The sequence below is a fragment of the Electrona antarctica genome, assembly GCF_951216825.1.
Source record: "Electrona antarctica genome assembly, chromosome: 11".
Classification (NCBI taxonomy): Eukaryota; Metazoa; Chordata; class Actinopteri; order Myctophiformes; family Myctophidae; genus Electrona; species Electrona antarctica.
Genome location: NC_136792.1, coordinates 53,439,104 through 53,459,879, shown reverse-complemented (window position 1 = coordinate 53,459,879; position 20,776 = coordinate 53,439,104). Strand labels below are relative to the sequence as shown.

The window sequence follows — 20,776 nt, the reverse complement described above, 5'->3', positions numbered from 1 at the left end:
TTTTGAGAAAGGAGGAATCCTGGAAACCCATCAGCAAATTGCATCCAGGCCACATACACCTTACGGCAACAAAATGTGATTGTCATTTTTGCACAGACAGCTATAGTCCTTTCCTGTTCATTATGAAGGTCTTTAGAAAACTAGGTCAAGGCAATGCCAAGGAAACAATAACATGTCCTTACCAACGATGTGGTCCCTTGTTGGACCATGGGGCTCTATTTGGACCTACAGGAGTGTACGGTACTTTACGCTGGTCTGTGCACCAGTGTTTGTATTGACTCCATCTTTCTCTCTTGAACATAACGTTATGCTTGCTGTGGAAAATACAGCAGAGTAAGTTGTGAAATTATTGAAACGGCTATCTCATGATGAAAATTCCAGCCAAAGTAAGAACTTTACTCTTACTTCATTAAACCATCTCCATTTTTATCATGCACACTTTTCTGCAAACGATTCTAGCAGAACTCCCAAACTCAGTAATTTAATTTCAGTGAAACATTCACAATCACATCATTAGTCATTACATGCATTTATTTCAGGAACAAATTTTTGCCATACATATATTTTGTGATTACCAGCACATTTTGATTAAGTTAACAAATAACTAAAATTTACTAAAAAAAAAAAAGAAAAAAAAAAGAAAGGGAAAAATAAAGCATTACAAACAGTGTGTGTGTGTGTGTGTGTGTGGGGGGGGGGGGGGGGGGGCAGCACAGCAATGTGGATTTGAAATAATGGTATGAGAATGAGGGACAGGAGGATTCAAATGACAGGGGGGGGGGGGTTAACCCCCCCCCCCCCCCCCCCTCCCTCCCCAAGTACAATGCAAGAGTGAAATAGCCGCCGTTCATATCATTTGGTTTGTCAACGTCTTGCTATAGAAAAAAATAAAATATGCTTGGTTTGAAAGTCCACAGTATCTGACATACAGTAGGTTTAAATTGTTGTACTTTATGTATGGTATCAAAGTCTGTTTTCTTTTAGGGGAGGAGCTCCTGCATCGAACACTCCCATTGGCCATCATCATTTATGTGGTAAGGGGAGCTCCTGCATCGAACACTCCCATTGGCCATCATCATTTATGTGGTAGGAGGAGCTCCTGCAACGAACACTCCCATTGGCCATCATCATTTATGTGGTAGGAGGAGAGCACATAGATATGTCTATGGGTGAGCACATTGCACCATAAACCCCAGCACCCCCTTGTGGTCACACCTCAACGTAGCAGAATAGTGTTTTAACAATGACAACGTACGTGGGAGTCATGGCGTACGCTGCCCCTCAGTTTGTGTTCATAACTGAACCCACTATCCCCCCCCCCCCCCCCACTATTGCCATGAGCCTCAATCTTTTATTCGTCCCGCCACCCAACATTGTCCCTCCTCCACCCCCCCCCCCCCCCCCCCCACCAAAATAATAATAAAAGAAAACTAGATATTTGCTCTAATATGAATCAGAAATATACACCAAAAAAAAAGGGTAAGTCTTTAAAAGCAAAACCCCAATGGAAAAGAAAAGATAAAAAGGGGGGCGATGAAGGGAAGGGAGAAAACGTAATCACACAGAAAGAAGGCTCATAAAGCTATAAAATAAATACAAAAAAAAAAAAAAAAAAAAGATTTCTCAAAGCAGCAAAAACAGAGATGAGATTCTACTTAAGTGTTGAACTGAAGGCAACATGAATGTTGAATGGTGGGGGGGTGGGGGGGGACAAAAGGGGGGGGGGGGATGCACAGAATCACTTCTTATACTCCTAGCGAGTTTGGAACAACAGTGACTGCAGCTGGACAAGGAACAATTCAACGGTAAATGCAAAGCCCACAACAAAATAGTCCGAAAGTGAGGAGGAAAAGTGACGAGACTTTCTCTGTAACGACCAAACACAAACTTAAACAAAAAGGCAGATCTCTCTTGTACCAACATTCACAGAAGGTTATGCCTCTCTTTCTTTTTGTCTTTCTTTCTAAAGGCTTCAGTTTGCAGAGTAAAATGAACGACATCGTTTTTTTCCGCAAAGCAAACCCAGTTTTGTTGTTAGAGACAGTAGAGCAGTTTGTTTGGCAGGAGGAGGAGAAAAGGAAAAAAAAAACGATTCATTCCGGTTTTTCTCCACCTCAGATCCATGGAGACCGACTGGAAGGGACGCCGATTCCTGAGGGACCCCAAGTGAACAGAGGGGGGAGAAGGGGGGGTCACTTTGGCAGAGGTCCCTTACAGAGTTTTGGGATGCGCAGACGGAAAACTTAACACATACACATACACATACACGCACGCACGCACTTTTGCACCATTGCCATCGTTGGGTATAAGCCTTTGTGTAAGACCCGGTATACGTTGCCCTCTGGAAGAAGTCTTCTGCACATTCAAAAAGCAACAGGTCCTCTGACTGTCTGTCTGTCTGTCAGCAGGGGGCTCATGAGTCCTAGGTTCATGATGCCCTTGTTGTTTACCCTGCTCTATTCTTACACGTGGAGCGACAGTATGGTTGTGGTGTCTGTGTGACATGACGGAGAAAGCTTAGCTCCAACTCAACCCCTCCACCCCCACTACTACAGTGTAAAATCTCAATGGAACCTACGGAAAAAACACCCATAACGTAGATAGAGCTAGCCAGGAGCCATGATGATGAGCAATAAGGTCTGTCTTTGGTTAGTGTTTTGCTGTACCCCCCCCCCCCCCCCCCCAGTGTTATCTCTTACATGTCTGGCTCCCTGCTACAGGCTGACAGGATGTAGTGACAACCGTGTGTTTTGTTTTTTTCTTATTAGTTTCGCTTTTCTTCTAACATACTCTTTCTTCCCATGTGTCTCATTTCAGTAGTGGATGTAGTGTAGAAGAGAGAGAGAGTGCAGGGCATTCCTAAATGGCATGACCAAAGCCCTGACGGCCACGGTTTTAGTTTGTGTGTGTGTGTCATTTTTTATAGTTTTTTTTCTTTTCTTTTCTTCTTTCTGGTATATTTTATAGTACTTCTTAGACAATGACACTCGATTGAGATCTTCAGATCTTCACAGAAAAGGAAGTGTTTTTGTTTGTTTTTTTGATCGCGGGAAGAAACAACAAAAAGAAAGAAAACATGGTGGGGGCGACCGGTTTGTATTGTAGAGCCAGACACACCAAATGACTGCTCTCTTTTGTCCTGACCTTCGTTCCCTGTTGAAGTGGAAAAGAGGATGTCAATTAGCAATTAATAACCCATTTTGACCTGAGATCAGATTCTAAAAATGTCTTCCACATCCTGACAGTTTTCTGAAAAAGCTATGTTTCTATGTCAGTCGTTCTTCGATTTAAAAAAAATAGCAGACCTACAAGCTCGTAGCGCGCCACTCGGTGGCGCGCTATGAGCTTGTAGATCTGCTATTTTTCAATAGCTAAAGCATAACATAATGCTAACACCAAAAGGGGTTCCCGCCCAAAATGGGTTAATACAGTCAAACTGTTTGTGTGTGTGACTGTGAAGACAAAGGCTTTACCTCCTAACTTCATGGTGCATCTCTCCCCGTCTCCAAACTGGCATCTAGCAGCAGCTCCTCCAGATCCTGTCCACAGCTCAGCTCTGCAGTCAAACTCACTACACACACACACACACACACACACACACACACACACACACACACACACACACACACACACACACACACACACACACACACACACACACACACACACACACACACACACACACACACACACACACACACACACACACACACACACACACACACACACACACACACACACACACACACACACACACACACACACACACACACACACACACGCTTGTAGATCAACTATTTCCACTATTTTGTAAAAAAATAGTACAATTCTTTTTTGTACATTTAAGCTATTTGTTATATCTGCCCTGTGAAATGTGCGATTACGAAACCTAAAAGGCAAACAGAGATTACAAACTGTAACTTTCCCAATGTTCAATGTAAAAAAAAAAACACAAATTGTTCATCGCAATTATCTGTGTGACAATGAATCGTCAACTGAAACGTGTAACGGCGACAGCCCTATAGCTGCTGGGCCCAGACTCACCATGCTCCATCACACAGCTGCCAGGCTTGGGGCCTTCAGCGTCCAGGAGATGAAGTGAGAACTCTGGCTTCAGGCCGTTGGGCAGAGCTGAACTTCCACCTCCTCCTCCTCCTCCGCTGACCTCCTCGTCCACTGCGCCGAGGCACTCGTCCCTGTCTGCGGCGGAGCTCTCGTCGGGCGATTCCGTGCCAGTGTGTCGACTCGCTGAAGCTTCCTCCGGCTGACTTTCGACTTTTGGCTCCGGGGTTTCTCCTTGGGCCACAGGAAGGGCCCGCTGACCTTCGCAGACGGAGGAGGCGGCCGCCTGTGAAGCGTCGCATGGTTGCAGTTCGGCTTCTTCTGGCTCTACCATGCCACATTGTTGCGTCGCCGCTTGCTGCTCTACTGTGTCACATGATTGCATTTCTGCTTGTCGCTCCACTGCGTCGCCTGGTTGCAGTTCTGCTTGTCGCTCCACTGCGTCACCCGGTTGCAGTTCTGCTTGTCGCTCCACTGTGTCACCCGGTTGCAGTTCTGCTTGTCGCTCCACTGTGTCACCCGGTTGCAGTTCTGCTTGTTGCTCCACTGCGTCGCCTGGTTGCAGTTCTGCTTGTCGCTCCACTGTGTCACCCGGTTGCAGTTCTGCTGGTCGCTCCACTGTGTCACCCGGTTGCAGTTCTGCTGGTCGCTCCACTGCGTCGCCTGGTTGCATTTCTGCTTGTCGCTCCACTGTGTCACCCGGTTGCAGTTCTGCTTGTCGCTCCACTGCGTCACCCGGTTGCAGTTCTGCTTGTCGCTCCACTGCGTCACCCGGTTGCAGTTCTGCTCGTCGCTCCACTGTGTCGCCCAGTTGCAGTTCTGCTTGTCGCTCCACTGCGTCGCCCGGTTGCAGTTCTGCTTGTCGCTCCACTGTGTCACCCGGTTGCAGTTCTGCTTGTCGCTCCACTGCGTCACCCGGTTGCAGTTCTGCTCGTCGCTCCACTGCGTCGCCTGGTTGCAGTTCTGCTCGCTGCTCTATCGTGGTCAACGTTGGCATCTGGTCTGCTTCTTGGCTTTGCTGACCGTCTAGTTTCTCCGTTATGTTCTCCGCGGGGCTCGGTAGCTCCGACGCGGCCTCTGGCAGCCGCTGTAGCGTTTGTTGTTGCACAGGTGCCTGTTCCTGTGTCGGGACGTTTGACGCGAAGGCTTGCTCCGTCTCTCCCTGTGTGGAGGAGTCCCCCGCACACTGCTGTGTCGTGTCCGTCTGAGACACGGCGGCACCAGCCCGACACGGATCTCTCTCCCCCGACTGCGTGCCCGTTTCTGTGCTGTCCGGGCACCGCGTTGCTTGTATTTCCTCTGTCAGAAGAACGCCTCCATTCTCCTCCGCTTGCTCTCCCTCGCTGGCAGACTGCGGTTTCACAGCTGAAGCTTCCGAAGGAGTGTCCTCGGTGTCCTCCGTCACTTGGGGCTGCAGTGTCTGTAGTGGACCTGTGAGCGCTGCGACGTCCGCTGGTAAGGAATGGGAAGGCTGGTCTGGTGCAAGTGCTTGTGGATTCTGCTCGGCCCGCTCCGTTTGTAAAACGCTGGCCAGTGTGACGTCTCCGGGCTGGCTTTGTTCAGTGCCCTGTGCCTGGGCCAGTGTGACATCAAGTGCAGACTCCGTGTGGAGGAGGGAGGGCGCATCCGATGGCTGCGAGGGTGGCTCCGCGTGGCTCCGCTCTGTCGCGCCACATTCTTTCGGGTCGCAGTCTCTCGACAGCGTGGGCGGTCTCGACCTCCCTCCCTCCTCTGCCAGTTGCGTCTGTGTGGCGGTCTGAGCCGTTGCCTGCTCTGCCAGGCTGCGTGTTGCGACTTGGACAGGCTGAGGTGACGTGGACGCCTCCTGCCCGGTCTGCTGCTGCTGACCGGGCACCGGGGACAACAACGCCGCGGGCTTGCTCGTCGCGGCTCTCTTAGTCGCCGCGGCAGAGCTCATCTGGAGCTGTAGCTGCAGCTGCTGCTGGTCGGGGGGGCTCTCCACCCGAGTCACCATGAAGATCTTGTGGCCCCTCCCCGGGCTGGACACGGATATACATCTCCCGGGGGAGGGAGGCGTGCCGGGCGGAGCGGGCGTCTCCGTCACAGTGATCCCTGATATGACACTCTGGCCCGTGGCGGGGGCAGGGGGGGAGGGGGGCACAACAAGGGTCAACAACGGCGAGGCGCCGAGAGGCGGGGTTGCCTCCGGCTGGGCTGCTGCCGGGGGGCCATTCTGTTTCGGGGTGGGAGAGGGGTCGCACGGGGACGACGGGGCGTCGAAGGAGATCGCGGCCTCTTCTCCGTTCTCGTCGTCGGTGTCCGAGTCCGACTCCAGGATGAGCGGCGGCGGCGTGGGCTCCGGCTCGGAGCCCACGGCCGTCGTCTGGCTGCCGGTCTGTCCTTCATTGGTGCCGCTACCTCCTTCCTCGCCGTCTTTTCTCGCCCCCTCCGCCTGCTCCTCCGACGCGGCTCCTTCCTCCACCTCCTCCCTCGTGCCGTCCTCCGTGGCGATCTCGGCCATGGAGGCCGACTGCCTCATCTTCTCGTCCGTCTCCTCCTTCTCCTTGGCCAGGATGAAGTTCCTCTTGCAGCCGTTCTGGATCTCCGCCAGCAGGGCGCGCTGTGTCTCCAGGAAGCTTTTCACCTGAGGGCGGACAAACGGGAGGACATTGTCAGAAACATAGTGATCCAAACAAAGTCTCCCAAGAGGAAACAAATCATACCTGCATGCAATGTTCATTTTGTTGACTAGGTTTTTTAGTCGACTAAGACTAGACTAAGACTAAACTATTTCAGATTACTAAACAGGACTAAAACTAAATGGTGTGTTCAAAAGACTAAGACTAAATTAGGGATGTGTAGGGATTAATCGGGTGGGGAGCAGCCTTAAAAAAATGCATCAATTGTGGGATTGTGGTCGTACATAAACGTTGCCTCAATCAGGCCAATTATAACAGATACCATTACCATCAATACCCATAATGCAGGCACACTTTGGCCTGTAGCCCTGGCCTGTACTCAACATTGCACCATATAGCATTCAAGTCACCTGCAGTACACTAGTAAAGGCCTGGCTAATAAACCAGACCGAATCAGCCGTTGGCAAAAAGAAAATTGCCTGCCGGCGGATTACGGTCTGGAGAGGCTCAATTGTACGCCCATTTCCTACACCAGAGAACTGGTGTGGCCAATCGGGACACGGTATGCAATATGGGCGGGCTTTGGTACAGTGACGTTCAATGCTTGAGACCTTTGACTGACAGTAGCTCTGACCAATTGCGTCACAGAGAAAATGTTTGAACCCGCCCCCCGGGAAACAAGATCCATACACAGCATCTCCAGATTCAAATACCACACAACAGTGTGATTTGAGTCTGGCTTATTAGCCAGGCTACACTAGTACAGGCCTAAGCGAACAAAATAAATGGTAAACTATAATCCTATAAAATGTAGTTAGTTACTATGGATGACAACATTAGACATGGATTTTTGATTTTCATGAGCTGTATGCCATAATCATCGAGATTCAAACTAAAAAAAGGTTTTTTAAATATTTTACTGTATGCACAATGAATCTATGATATAATTAAAGTTTCACTTTTTTAATTATATTACGGAGGAAAATTTACTTTTCCACAACATTCACATTTTTTGAGAAGGAGCTGTAACATTCTATTTCTTTTTTTTATAATTTTGATCCTATTAACGATTTTTTTATTTATTTTTTAACTTGAGTCAATCACATGTACAATTCCTTCACATTTGTTTCTACATGTTTCAGGTCACTGTTGTTATCCGACTTTGACCCATTTTTTTGTGTGCATACATACAGACAACTACATCCCTTCACCTATTTCCCCTCATCCTATTAACGATTAATCGATAAATCGGACCCATCGCTAGACTAAATCGGAATTTTGCTGTCAAAATTAACTTTAAGACTAAAAATAATTAAGACTAAAGCCCTAACCACACCAAAGGGTCACCAATGCAACTCCTTGGGTCCAAACGGTTGCAAGGAGTTAATGCTAAAACCGTCTCGACCCTTGTGGTGTAGTTTGGGCCATTGAATTCCATGCGTTGAATCACTAGGGTCAACGTGCAACAAGACACATCACACACCGCAGGGACAACGCTAAAAACCGTCTTGACCCTTTGGTGTGGTTTAGGGCTTAAAGGAGAATTCCATGCTAGAATGCCTTTTACGTTTCTTACCTTTCTTTGTAGTCGTTACGTCCCCACCAAAGAGGTCCAGGTGTTTATTTGTGCAAAAACTCCTTATTGGCTATTTCCCCTACCATAAGCCCTCAACGAATTGCATTGAATTAAATGGGAATTGAATGGGGCTATGGGGTGTTGTGCTAATTTGCTTATTTCCATCGAAATAAGTAGTAAAGTGTGCCGCTTGGGATATTATTTACATTATGAAGAGAGGATATATACAAATAAATAATAATTTTGAGCGATGGAAATAAGCAAATTAGCACCCCATAGCCCCATTCAATTCCAATTCAATTCAATTTAGGGCTTATGGTAAGGGAAATAGCCAATAAGGAGCTTTTGCACAAAATAACACCTGGACCTCTTTGGTGGGGACGTAACAACTACAAAGAAAAGGTAAGAAAGCCTTTTAGTATGGAATTCTCCTTTAAGACTAAGATTTTTGATATTTAGTCAACTAAGACTAGACTAAGACCAAACAATTTCAGATGACTAGGACTAAAACTAAATGGTGTGTTATTCAAAAGAATAAGAAGAAAAAAATGAACACTGCCTGCATGGCATTGCAATGTTGTTTGTCACCGACATCTAAACGTCAAATGTTTTATGTCCTCCTTAAGGCCTATTCATAGTCTGGATTTTCGGTGGTGAGGTGACCACCGGAGCTGAAATAACGTTGAGCGGTGGTGAGTAAAAACAGAGAGAAGGGCACCGAAAATCCAGACTATGTATGAGCCTTTATCCCCCCCCTCTCGTCCCCTTGCACTGGTTCTCCTTACAGTCTCTTTCTTGGGCTCGCGGTCCAGGTCCAGGCGCAGCAGAGAGGTGTTGACCTTCAGGGCCAGAGACAGAGCCATCAGACCGCCCGTCTTGATCTCGTTCTCTCGGAGGTCCAGGCGCAGCAGCCTGGGGCTCTCCGCGATGAACTCCGCCACGGCCACGGCGCCTTGAGAGCACAGATAACGGAATAAGTACAAAGTCACGTGCCGTGTGTGTGTGTGTGTGTGTGGCGCTACCGCGAAGAATAGCTAATCTACGAGCTTGACAGCACATCCACAGCTCTTGCAGATCTGCTATTTCTTTGGTGTGCCACCATGTCCAAATATAAATCAGGCGTTGTTAAGTTAGGAGAAGAGGGCCACTATATTTCCACACTCACTCCAGAGGGGCCACATTGCAAATTACTGTCATAGCAAAACACGCCCAAATTGATTAAATCAATTAATTACCAGCTGCATTATTATTATCTGTGGGTCTGCTGCTGACGTTATGCCACTTTTTAGCTGCGCTCCGCTGTTATGCTCAAATTAGTGAATTCTGAGGCAACATGGCTGGAGACGAGGCAGCCAATCAGAACTGCTCGACTAGCCATGCCGTGCAGACGATGGGATGTTATGGGTTGTTGCCAGTGGTGGCAACTGTTGTGACAGAAATAAGCTAAGCAGCCTCCAAAAACCAGAAATCAGGCGTCGCTATAGTTATGGGGAAAATAAAAGATTGTATCCTCACCTTCGCAAGACAGTTTGGTGGAGGCTAGGCCCAGCCGGAGGACGGAGCGGTTGCCAATGAGTCCATCCTTCAACTTGTGGACGCCTTCATTCCCTATGGAGTTATGGCCCAGGTTCAGAGTCTCCAGGCTCTGGGTGCATGGCTGCAGGGAAAAGACCAAAACAAACCCTTAGAATAACCCATTTCTACAAAATGTCTTCTAAAATCCTAACGGTTTTCTGTGAAAAAAATAACCTTAGGTTTCTATGTCAGTGGTTCTCAAACTATTTCATGTCAAGGACCCCAAAAAATTATATGTAATTAATTGGCCGTCGACCCCCGTCTGAAAATATGGTGTTCCAGGGACAAGAAGCAAATCTACAAGCTCGTAGTACGGTGTGTGTTTTTTGAGAAGGAGCTGTAACAAGCGCTATGAGCTTGTAGATCTGCTATTTTTCAATAGCTAAAGTATAACATAATGACACTAAAAGGGGTTCCCGTCCTGAATGGGTTAAGTCTGTGCATATAAGAAAATCACACCCGTGTGAAGTGAGGGGCTCTTATCATCGTGCATCATCATACATCATCTCATTCCGGCGCGTCCTCACCTTCGTCATCGATGTTTGCGTTTACACAAACACTCAAAAATTGTCCATTCATTCATTTGTCAATGGCAAATTTGGATTACACACACACACCAAAAGCTTGACAAAAATGTCAATAATACAAATCTGAAGTCGGCTGATAAACGGGAATATATATATATATATATACTTTTTTTTTGGAATGGACGAGGGAAACGCAATTACAGCTGCCATCTGGCAGATGGCAAAACTAAGGCAAGTTCAAGTAATGGACTCCCTACAGGAAACTACAATGAGCATCAAACATGACATGTAGCCAGCCTAACCCAGTCAGGACAGGAACCCCTTTTGGTGTCTATACTTTAGCTATTGAAAAATAGCAGATCTACAAGCTTGTAGCGCGGCACTGAAAAATCGTGAAAATGTGGCACAAATCTTTGAATATATATTCTTTCAGAGCAAACTCAAATCTTTGCTTGTGGGGGTGTCCCTGGAACAACATATTTTCAGATGGGGGTCGGCGGCCAATTGCATATGTTTTTGGCGGTCCTTGACATGAACATGTTTGAGAACCACTGACACAGAAACATTTAGAAGGTATTTGTAGAATCGTCCTCATGGTCTAAATGGTTTAATGCATGGGTGCATCCTGTGTTTATCTCTGAGGTTACCAAACAGCAGCCATGCCAGTCATGGGATAATGTCATATTAGTGAGGACTGAAGAGGAATGTTCAAGCCGTGTGTGTGTGCGTGCGTGCGTGCGTGTGCGTGCGTGTGCGAGTTCCGCACTACTGCCCTAAGCTCCAGTAATGGGAACTCCTACAGACTTCTTAGAACAGTCCTTTTTGAATTTCAACTAAGGACCCCAAGTTGGATAGTTTATTTTTTTCCCCCAATCTATTATAGTAAAATCCTCTGTGTTCATTTTTTTTAGAGTCCATTAGGTTGAATTTGTATACAGTATATTCAAGTGTTACAGACCCACAAGGGTCCATTTGGAACCCTGGTGATCCCCGGTCCAACAATTTATGTTTTGTCGACGTCTGTAAGCTGACAGCGGAAATAAGAGTCCAAAAGGACGTTAGGAAAATATATGTTAATGACGTTTAGAAGATTTAGAACACTTTCCTGGGAGTCTTTGTGTGTGTAAATCTAAAATATCTAAAACCACATATTACGTGGTTTTAGATATTTTAGATTTTTAGCAGTGCGCGTCTGCTAATGTCTGCTGCGCGTCTGCTAGTGTGCGTCTCTGATGTCATGGACACTGGGCTCACTTACTTCCTGGACTACATGTCGTCTCAGTAAGACAGTCCTCCGCCAATCCACGAGGAGGAGAAGTGCACCAAAGCATTGTGGGAATTGTAGTCCAGGAAGTAAGTGAGTCCAGTGTCCATGACAAAGTCAAAGTCATACGATTTGTCACACACGTTACCGCAGTGAAATTTATTCTCCGCATTTGACCCATCTCTTGGAGCGGTGAGCCGCAGCGTGCGCCGCGCTCGGGAATCATTTGATTAGTAGATTTGACCCCCAATCCAACCCTTTGATGCTGAGTGTCAAGCAGGGTCATTGGGTCCCATTTTTACAGTCTTTGGTATGACCCGGCTGGGGATCGAACCCCGACCTCCCAGTTTCAGGGCGGACACTCTAACCACAAGGCCACTGAGCTGGTCGGCATCAGAGACACTGGGCTCACTGCTAAAATCTAAAATATCTAAAACCACATATTACACACAAAGACCCCCAGGAAAGTGTTCTAAATCCTCTAAACGTCATTTACATATATTTGTTTTCGCAAAAAGGGTGAAGTGTCCCTTTAATAAAGTGCACGGGAGCTTGAGATCGGTGTGCGGACTTCCTTCCTTCTAAATTGTAAGCTGACATTTATCCATGTTGGAAAATCAAAAGCACTAGTATGAGCCAATATGGAGTCAGTTATGAGCAGCAATATGATAGCATTGATATTGAAGAAGATGATTGGAGTTATAATCTTGCTCATATAATCAAAGAGAGATACAAACGTTTTCTTTCTTCGTAGATTCCACTTGTTTTGCTGGTAAGTTCAGGCGTGCAAATGTGTTGTGATGTTCAGTAATGTTCAAGGGTTTTCTCTTTCGTTCTGTTTTCGGTTTCTTCTGACATGAACCAATTATTTCACTTTGTAACAACTTCTGGAGTCATGTGTCTTATGTGTTAACGCATTTTGGGCGGGAACCCCTTTTGGTGTTTTAAACATTAGGTCATAATTTAGCTATTTTTCAAAAATAGATTTGCGCCACATTTAATGTGGCGCAAATCTTTGAATATATATTTCAGAGCGAACATTTTTAACTAAAATATTTGCTTCTTGGGGGTCCCTGGAACTACATATTTTGAGATGGGGGGTCCGTGGCCCAATAGAGATAATTCTGGGGGTCCTTGACATGAAAAAGGTTGAGCACCACTGACATAGAAACATAGGGTTTTCAGAAAAATTTAGAAGCCTTTTTTTATCGACCTCAGTCCAAAATGGGTTAAAACACTCGATGTCCAGGGATGTGTTTTCAATGTTTTAGAGTGACATAAAGTCCAAACACCCCTTTAAGTGGCTATATTAGGCTGTAATGTTCTCATTTCTATTTTGCACGTGCACCGTGTTCATTGTGTGTCCTTCAAGGATAAAAAAAACAAAAAAAAACAAGGGGTCAAGTAACTTAAAATGGCCCTTTTGTAGTCAGTGTATTGCGGAGAAGAAAAAGAAAAGAAAAACTCTGCTTAAATAGTCTGCTGCATAAAATGTAAAGGTAGTTGTACTCATTACTTACACGACCATGGACTGCTATCATATTATTACACCACTACACTATATCCTAATATTCTCATACATTATATGAGAATGACTCGTATGACTGACTGACTGACTGACTACACATTGTTGAGACACACATGCGTGACAATCACTCCCGCGTGCATGTTGTGTGGAAACAGCCAGCGATATGCAGGTATACCTCGTCTCTGTTTCGTGTTGTGGTTTCAAGTCTGACCCGAGTCAGCACAGATACAATATGTATGCAATTCACCCTTTGTCAAGTCCCGCCCATGGCTGTGCCCCTCTTCGCACCCATTGGTTGCCGTTTCGTGGTTGGACAAAAATCATCTCTCTACATCCACTACCATTGAAATAAGGTGTTTTTCCGTTGCTTCGTATTGATATTCTGTGCACTCAATTCTTATTTTAAACTTTTAAACAGTAAAAAGGAACATTACAGGTGCAGCGTGGTGACTGGGCATATCATGTTTGTTTTTTAGTTTTTTCCAAAAATGATGTTTTTGCAAATAAATAGTCTGCTGCATAAAATGTAAAGGTAGTTGTACTCATTACTTACACGACCATGGACTGCTATCATATTATTACACCACTACACTATATCCTAATATTCTCATACATTATATATTATTATTATCCGACAACATTGCTATACCATATTATATTATCTTACACTATTTCATTAATTATATTATCCTACACTATTTCATTCATTATTATTGATACTACTTGTATTTGCCTGTATCTCTTACCCTGTCTATCTCTCTTCTATTCTTCCTATTCCCCCATTCAGGGCGAATGTTTTTAACTATAAATCTTTGCTTCTGGGGGTCCCTGGAACGACATACTTTCAGTCGGTGGCCAATTTATAATTTTTGGGGTCCTTGACATGAAATAGTTTGAGAACCACTGACATAGAAACATTTTTTCAGAAAACTGTCAGGATTTAGAAGACACTTGTAGAATCATCCTCCATCCAAGAAAAATGGGGAAATTGGAATTCGGTATGCATGTGATCTATCAAACCTTGTCTGTTGATTTTACAATATGATTATTTGCTCATAACTGACATGACTTTCTCACAGTGTGCCCAAAATACAGTGGTGGAAAGAGTATAAAAATGTTGTACTTAAAGCAAAACTATCGATTATGCAATGTAGAAAATAAAATACTCTGTTACAAGGAAAAGTGTGTTTCGTAATAATCATAATACAAATCTTATTAGCGTAGTCTCCAATGCCTCTCAGTTCTCATTCATTTCATGTAGCTACAGTAACATATTTCTGCCACAAGGTGTCACTAAACATGAGGTGTACCAGCTCCATGGAATTGGAACTTATGGAAGGTAGTATGCTTATTTTTAATCTATTGATAAAATAGGACAAGATGTTACACACACACACACACACACACACACACACACACACACACACACACACACACACACACACACACACACACACACACACACACACACACACACACACACACACACACACACACACACACACACACACACACACACACACACACACACACACACACACACACACGTACCAGTGCAGCAGCGAGGTAGCCCATGCCGTTGTGTGTGAGCTGGTTGTTCCATAGCACCAAGGTGACCAGGCCTTTCCTCTGTTCCTTCAGCCCCTCACACACGTAGGCTAGACCTGTAGAGAGAGAGACATCCGAACACAGAGAGAGAGAGAGGGAGAGGGAGAGAGAGTTTGATTGAAATATGTATTAAACCGTTTGCAGAATTACAGTACATTTCAAGCACAAACTGAATACAAAAGACTGTTAACTGTGAGCGGACGACCCAATTAAGCATTACACTTGTTTACAAGAGGGTCCACCTTGTTCAATTCATCAAAACATTTAGAGACGTACAAATAGACCACTTCTCTCTCTCTCTATATATATATATATATATATATATATATATATATATATATAGAGAGAGAGAGAGAGAGAGAGAGAGAGAGAGAGAGAGAGAGAGAGAGAGAGAATACAAATACAATACAAATCATTGTTGTGTTGTATACACCGTTTAATTGTTTATACCCTCTCCACTGCAGTGGTTCTCAAACTTGTTCCATGTCAAGGACACTAATTAGCCCACGGACACCCCATTAGAAAAGATATGCCAGGGACCCCCATAAGAGAAGATATGCCAGGGACCCCCATTAGAAAAGATATGCCAGGGACCCCCATAAGAGAAGATATGCCAGGGACCCCCATTAGAAAAGATATGCCAGGGACCCCCATAAGAGAAGATATGCCAGGGACCCCCATTAGAAAAGATATGCCAGGGACCCCCATAAGAGAAGATATGCCAGGGACCCCCATTAGAAAAGATATGCCAGGGACCCCCATAAGAGAAGATATGCCAGGGACCCCCATAAGAGAAGATATGCCAGGGACCCCCATTAGAAAAGATATGCCAGGGACCCCCATAAGAGAAGATATGCCAGGGACCCCCATTAGAAAAGATATGCCAGGGACCCCCATAAGAGAAGATATATTTGGTTCCATTTGTACACTCTCTGAGTTACAGACTCATAATGGTCCATTTGTTTCCTAACTATCATTTAGCTGGGGACCCCCTGGAACTCACTCAAGGACCCCTGGGGGTCCCCGGACCCCACTTTGGGAACCACTGGCTTACAGCAAATGACCTCGGTACATAGAAACTGTGTTAACAGATAAACAGAGCAACTGACTTTAATTCAATTACATTTGAATAAATTGTTGCTACTTGTCGCAAATGTTTTTTTAAATACTAAAAAAAAACATTGAAATACTGCTGTCAACTTCCAAAAGTATAAAGCTAACGTCTCCTATATGGATGTATAACTTATATATCGGACAGAAAACTAGTATTAAATCTAGTATTACCCAAAGTGTTAATGCAACACAGCTCTGTTTACACCTTTATTTAATTCGTATTTATTATTCAATCTTAATTTGTAAATACATTGTTTTATTTCGATTGTCTTGTTCCACTTTTGCTTTGGCAATGTAAACGTACGTTTTCTCATGCAAATAAAGCTCCTTTGAATTGAACTGAACTGAACTGAATAGAGAGAGAGAGAGATAGAGAGAGAGAGATGATGTTGACAAGGCCTGGTGCCTAATAGAACCTTTTTTTTTAATATAATCTTTATCCCACGATTTTGTAACCCATTTTTCACCCCTGTGTCAATTATCTAATGTGATCCTGGCCTCTACACACCCTCCGCCAGCCTAGTCCCCATATATGGGGGACATGGGGAGAGCAACGGACTTGAACTCATGCTTCCTTCATGCCTGAGTGTCCAAGTTGCTCCTTTACACCTGACAGGGGGGAGTTTCCCTGGTTGGACGTAGCGCATGGAAGGAACACGTTATTCCAACCAGATCCTTTCCCCTCCATCAGGCGCACCGGCTGGCCAGGGGGAGGCAGTTTAGAGACCAGGATTACTGCATGTTTTTTGTGAGGGTACCTACTAGAGGGCAGCACGGGTCCACCCGGACCCGAATACCCGAGATCCGAACCGAGAACCGAGCCGGGTCGGGTGCAAAATATTGACATGCCGTCGGGGAACGGGTCGGTTCCATTTCAAAGCTGCAGGCCTCGTTTCGGGCATCTGCAATGCAGAATACCCGAAATGCCCGTGCAGGACCCGATTTTTATTATATATTAAACCTTTCAACTTTAAAAATAGGTTTTGAAAATAGACATTATGGTATGCGTGCGTTCAACTGCGTTGTAATGATTATGTTCTAAAATACACGCCTCGAGGATTTGGAAATGGAACGTATCCACTGGTGGTGGGTGTGTCACAGTGTGTGCGCAGCGCGCGCACAGTCACACACAACACGAACAGTAGCTATCATCACCATGGCGGCCCCCTTCTTGAGCGAGGTGAAACGCAAACTACAATCAAACGATTACAGCACGCAATCTCCTAAAGGGAAGTCAGATGTCTGGGACAGTTTTGTTATCATTGTCGACGCGGACGGTAAAAATGTTGGTGCTGCTAAATCTTCACTGAAAAAACACATGAATGGGAAGGCGTGTAAGAAAAAAGAGAGTGCCGGCGAGGGTCAACAACCACAACAACAAAGTGCCATCACGTCTTTTGTTGCTATTCGGAAAGCAATTCCATCCAAAAGAAAAGCTGTCATTCTTGATGACTGCATTAAAGTGTGCGCCAAGGATTTGCGCTGCAAACTGTACTTAACCATGCGACGCATTGCGAGCTTGTAGATCGGCTATTTTCAGCACTCCTTTGTAGAGGCGGGGGTGATGCTGACGTTCAGTCACAGTGTTCACTTCAGTCTCATAATCACAGTCACGGTGAAAATAAGCATAATATAGGATTGGACACACCACGGGTGTAACGGGTCTTTCGGAACGGGTAGGTTTATTTCGGATCGGATCCTGTTTTTAACGGGTCCGTTTTGGACCGGATCCAAAACTTTCGGGGCCGGGTCCGGGCCGGGTGCGGCCAATTAGAATGTTTTCGGATCCGGATCGGTTCTGTTCTGATATCACCGGGTCCGTTTCGGACCGGGTCCAATTTTATGGACCTGTGCTGCCCTCTAGTACCTACCCTAGGGGACACGGGGAGAACATGCAAACTCCACACAGAAAGGCCCTTTCGCCAACCCCGCCTCGGGTATGGGCACTGATGACGCGGAGGAGGAAACACGCCACCAGCACGCACAGCGCCCCGAGCGGGAATCGAACCCAGGACCTTCTAGCTGTGAGGCGACAGCACTATCAACTGTGCCACCGTGACCCCCTAATAGAACCTTTAATCGGGACACTTGGCTCTATTGGCCGAGACATAATATAGCTGGGAAATGGATATCAGCCCAAACTGTATTAAACTACAGTTACATTTTATCATTCTTTTTTTAAACTTTCACTCCGCAATGTAGACAATCTTTTCATCCATTTTAATTGCATGCTTAACTAATGTTATACACGCCCCATAAACACAGCCACATGTTGTAGCATAGAGATGTCATGGAAAAGCCTCATGGCCTGGGCCAGTGTTGCTCTTTACAGCACGCTGGGTCCAGCCTGTAAGAGTCAACGTCCTGACCCGTATGACTGACTGACTGCCTGACTGACTACACATTGTTGAGACACGCATGCGTGACAATCACTCCCTCGTGTATGTTGTGTGGAAACAGCCAGCGATATGCAGGTATACCTCGTCTCTGTGTTTGTGTTGTGGTTTCAAGTCTGACCCGAGTCAGCACGGATACGATTGTGTATGCAATTCACCCTTTGTCAAGTCCCGCCCATGGCTGTGCCCCTCTTCGCACCCATTGGTTGCCGTTTCGTGGTTGGACAAAAATCATCTCTCTCTACATCCACTACCATTGAAATAAGGTGTTTTTCAGTTGCTTCGTATTGATATTCTGTGCACTCAATTCTTATTTTAAACTTTTAAACAGTAAAAAAGGAACATTACAGGTGCAGCGTGGTGACTGGGCATATCATGTTTGTTTTTTAGTTTTTTCCAAAAATGATGTTTTTGCAAATTCAACATAAACAAGGTGGAACCAGGGCGGAACAAGGCAGAAAGAGCCTGCTGGTTAGTCAGTCAGGGACCAATCAGAAGGCTGACAAAGAGCCTGCTGGTTAGTCAGTCAGGGACCAATCAGAAGGCTGACAAAGGGTGAATTCCATTCTCCCCAAACGTTCCCTCCTGTGCTCAAACCCTCTCTCCGTTTCAGAGCGCTTATCAAACGCATTCAGCAGTCAAGCAGCGCGGCAGGAAGCGCTTCCACACACTGGTCACACAGCTATCTCCATTTAGACCTGACCTCGATTCTACAAATGTCTTCTAAATCATGACAGTTTTCTGAAAAATCTCAAGTTTCTATGTCAGTGGTTCTCAAACATTTTCACGTCATGGACCCCCAAAAATATATGTAATTGGCCGCCGACCCCCCCATCTGAAAATATGTTGTTCCAGGGACCTCCCCCAGAAGCAAAGATTTGAGTTAAAAACGTTCGCTGTGAAGGAATATATATTCAAAGATTTGCGCCACATTTTCACGATTTTTCAAAAATAGCAGACCTACCTGTACAAGCTCATAGCGCGGCACACGGTGCCGTGCTATGAGCTTGTAGATCTGCTATTTTTCAATAGCTAAAGTATAACATAATGCTTACAACACCAAAAAGGGCTTCCCGCCCAAAATGGGTTAAAACCACTGTAGTTGATATGTGGCCCACACACCAAGTGGGCAGAAAACTAATAACATTGTAATAATAAGTATTATAATAATCTAATTTGCGGAAGTCGACTCGTCGTGACCAGCGTGAAGAGTACGTCAAAGACGGCCACGACCAAGTCATTTGCAGCAGTGCTACAATATCATTCATTCATTTAACCCATTTTGACCTGAGATCAGATTCTAAAAATGTCTTCTACATCCTGACAGTTTTCTGAAAAAGCTATGTTTCTATTAATTGTGGTATCGGGATCGAATAGGAAACGAAAAAAGTGTATCGGGACATCCCTAGTAGAAAGTGCAGTGTACTGTGTGTCGGAGCGCCAGCGTACCGGAGTCTAGCCCATTCTGGGCGGGAACCCCTTTTGGTGTTAGCATTAGGTTATGCTTTAGCTACTGAAAAACAGCAGATCTACAAGCTCACAGCGCGCCACCGAGTGGCGCGCTACGAGCTTGTAGGTCTGCTATTTTTGAAAAACTGACATAGAAACATAGCTTTTTCAGAAAACTGTCAGGATTTAGAAGACATTTTTAGAATCTGATCTCAGGTCAAAAATGGGTTAAGATGTGGTTGTTCCCTATAGGTAGTAGAAAGTGCAGTTGTACTGTGTGTGGGAGCAGCCAGCGTACCCGAGTCTAGGATGTGGTTGTTCCCTATAGTAGAAAGTGCAGTTGTACTGTGTGCGGGAGCAGCCAGCGTACCAGAGTCTAGGATGTGGTTGTTCCCTATAGTAGAAAGTGCAGTTGTACTGTGTGTGGGAGCGGCCAGCGTACCGGAGTCTAGGATGTGGTTGTTCCGCAGGTCCAAGATCTGGATGTTGTAGTTAAACTTCAGCAGGTTGCCTAGCTGGGCAGAATCCTGCAGGCCGTTCAGCTTGTTGTCGGCCAAGTACAACTCTCGCAGGTTCATGTTCATCTTCAGAGCCGTGGCTAGAGACGATAAGAAAACATAATAATTAACCCATTTTGACCTGAGATCAGATTCTAAAAATGTCTTCTACATCCTGACAGTTTTCTGAAAAAGCTATGTTTCTGTCATCGATTTTTCAAAAATAGCAGATCTACAAGCTCATAGCGCGCCACCGAGTGGCGCGCTATGAGCTTGTAGATCTGCTATTTTTCAATAGCTAAAGCATAACATAATGCTAACACCAAAAGGGGTTCCCGCCCAGAATGGGATAAATGAGCAGGTCCGGGAGAATGGATGATGAGGAGAGGAGGACACGGGAAAGGGGGGAACAAACAGAAAGAAAATAAGCAGTGGTGAACAAAGTATATACTCAAGTAAATAAATACTATTGGTAGTGTTATTAATATTATTTATTATTACTAGTATTGACACTGTATAAACTGTAAAGTAAACATTAGTCAGTATACAATAGTACTTACAATTTAGAACATGGGAGGGCG

General features: G+C 45.3%; 1 protein-coding gene across 1 annotated transcript in view; it reads right to left on the bottom strand.

Annotated features, from left to right (window-relative positions):
* Positions 1-1,442: 1,442 nt before the first annotated feature.
* The window catches only part of ppp1r37 (protein phosphatase 1, regulatory subunit 37), a gene marked incomplete at its 5' end in the record, with an annotated part of 57,985 nt that continues 38,651 nt past the window's right edge, over positions 1,443-20,776 (bottom strand). The window contains 7 exons of the mRNA XM_079513907.1: positions 1,443-3,153; positions 3,474-3,571; positions 4,045-6,667; positions 9,024-9,190; positions 9,754-9,895; positions 14,684-14,796; positions 20,141-20,296. Of these exons, the coding sequence (XP_079370033.1) occupies positions 3,483-3,571; positions 4,045-6,667; positions 9,024-9,190; positions 9,754-9,895; positions 14,684-14,796; positions 20,141-20,296 (3,290 nt within the window). The 3' untranslated portion in view covers positions 1,443-3,153; positions 3,474-3,482. The remainder of the gene's footprint in view (positions 3,154-3,473; positions 3,572-4,044; positions 6,668-9,023; positions 9,191-9,753; positions 9,896-14,683; positions 14,797-20,140; positions 20,297-20,776) is intronic.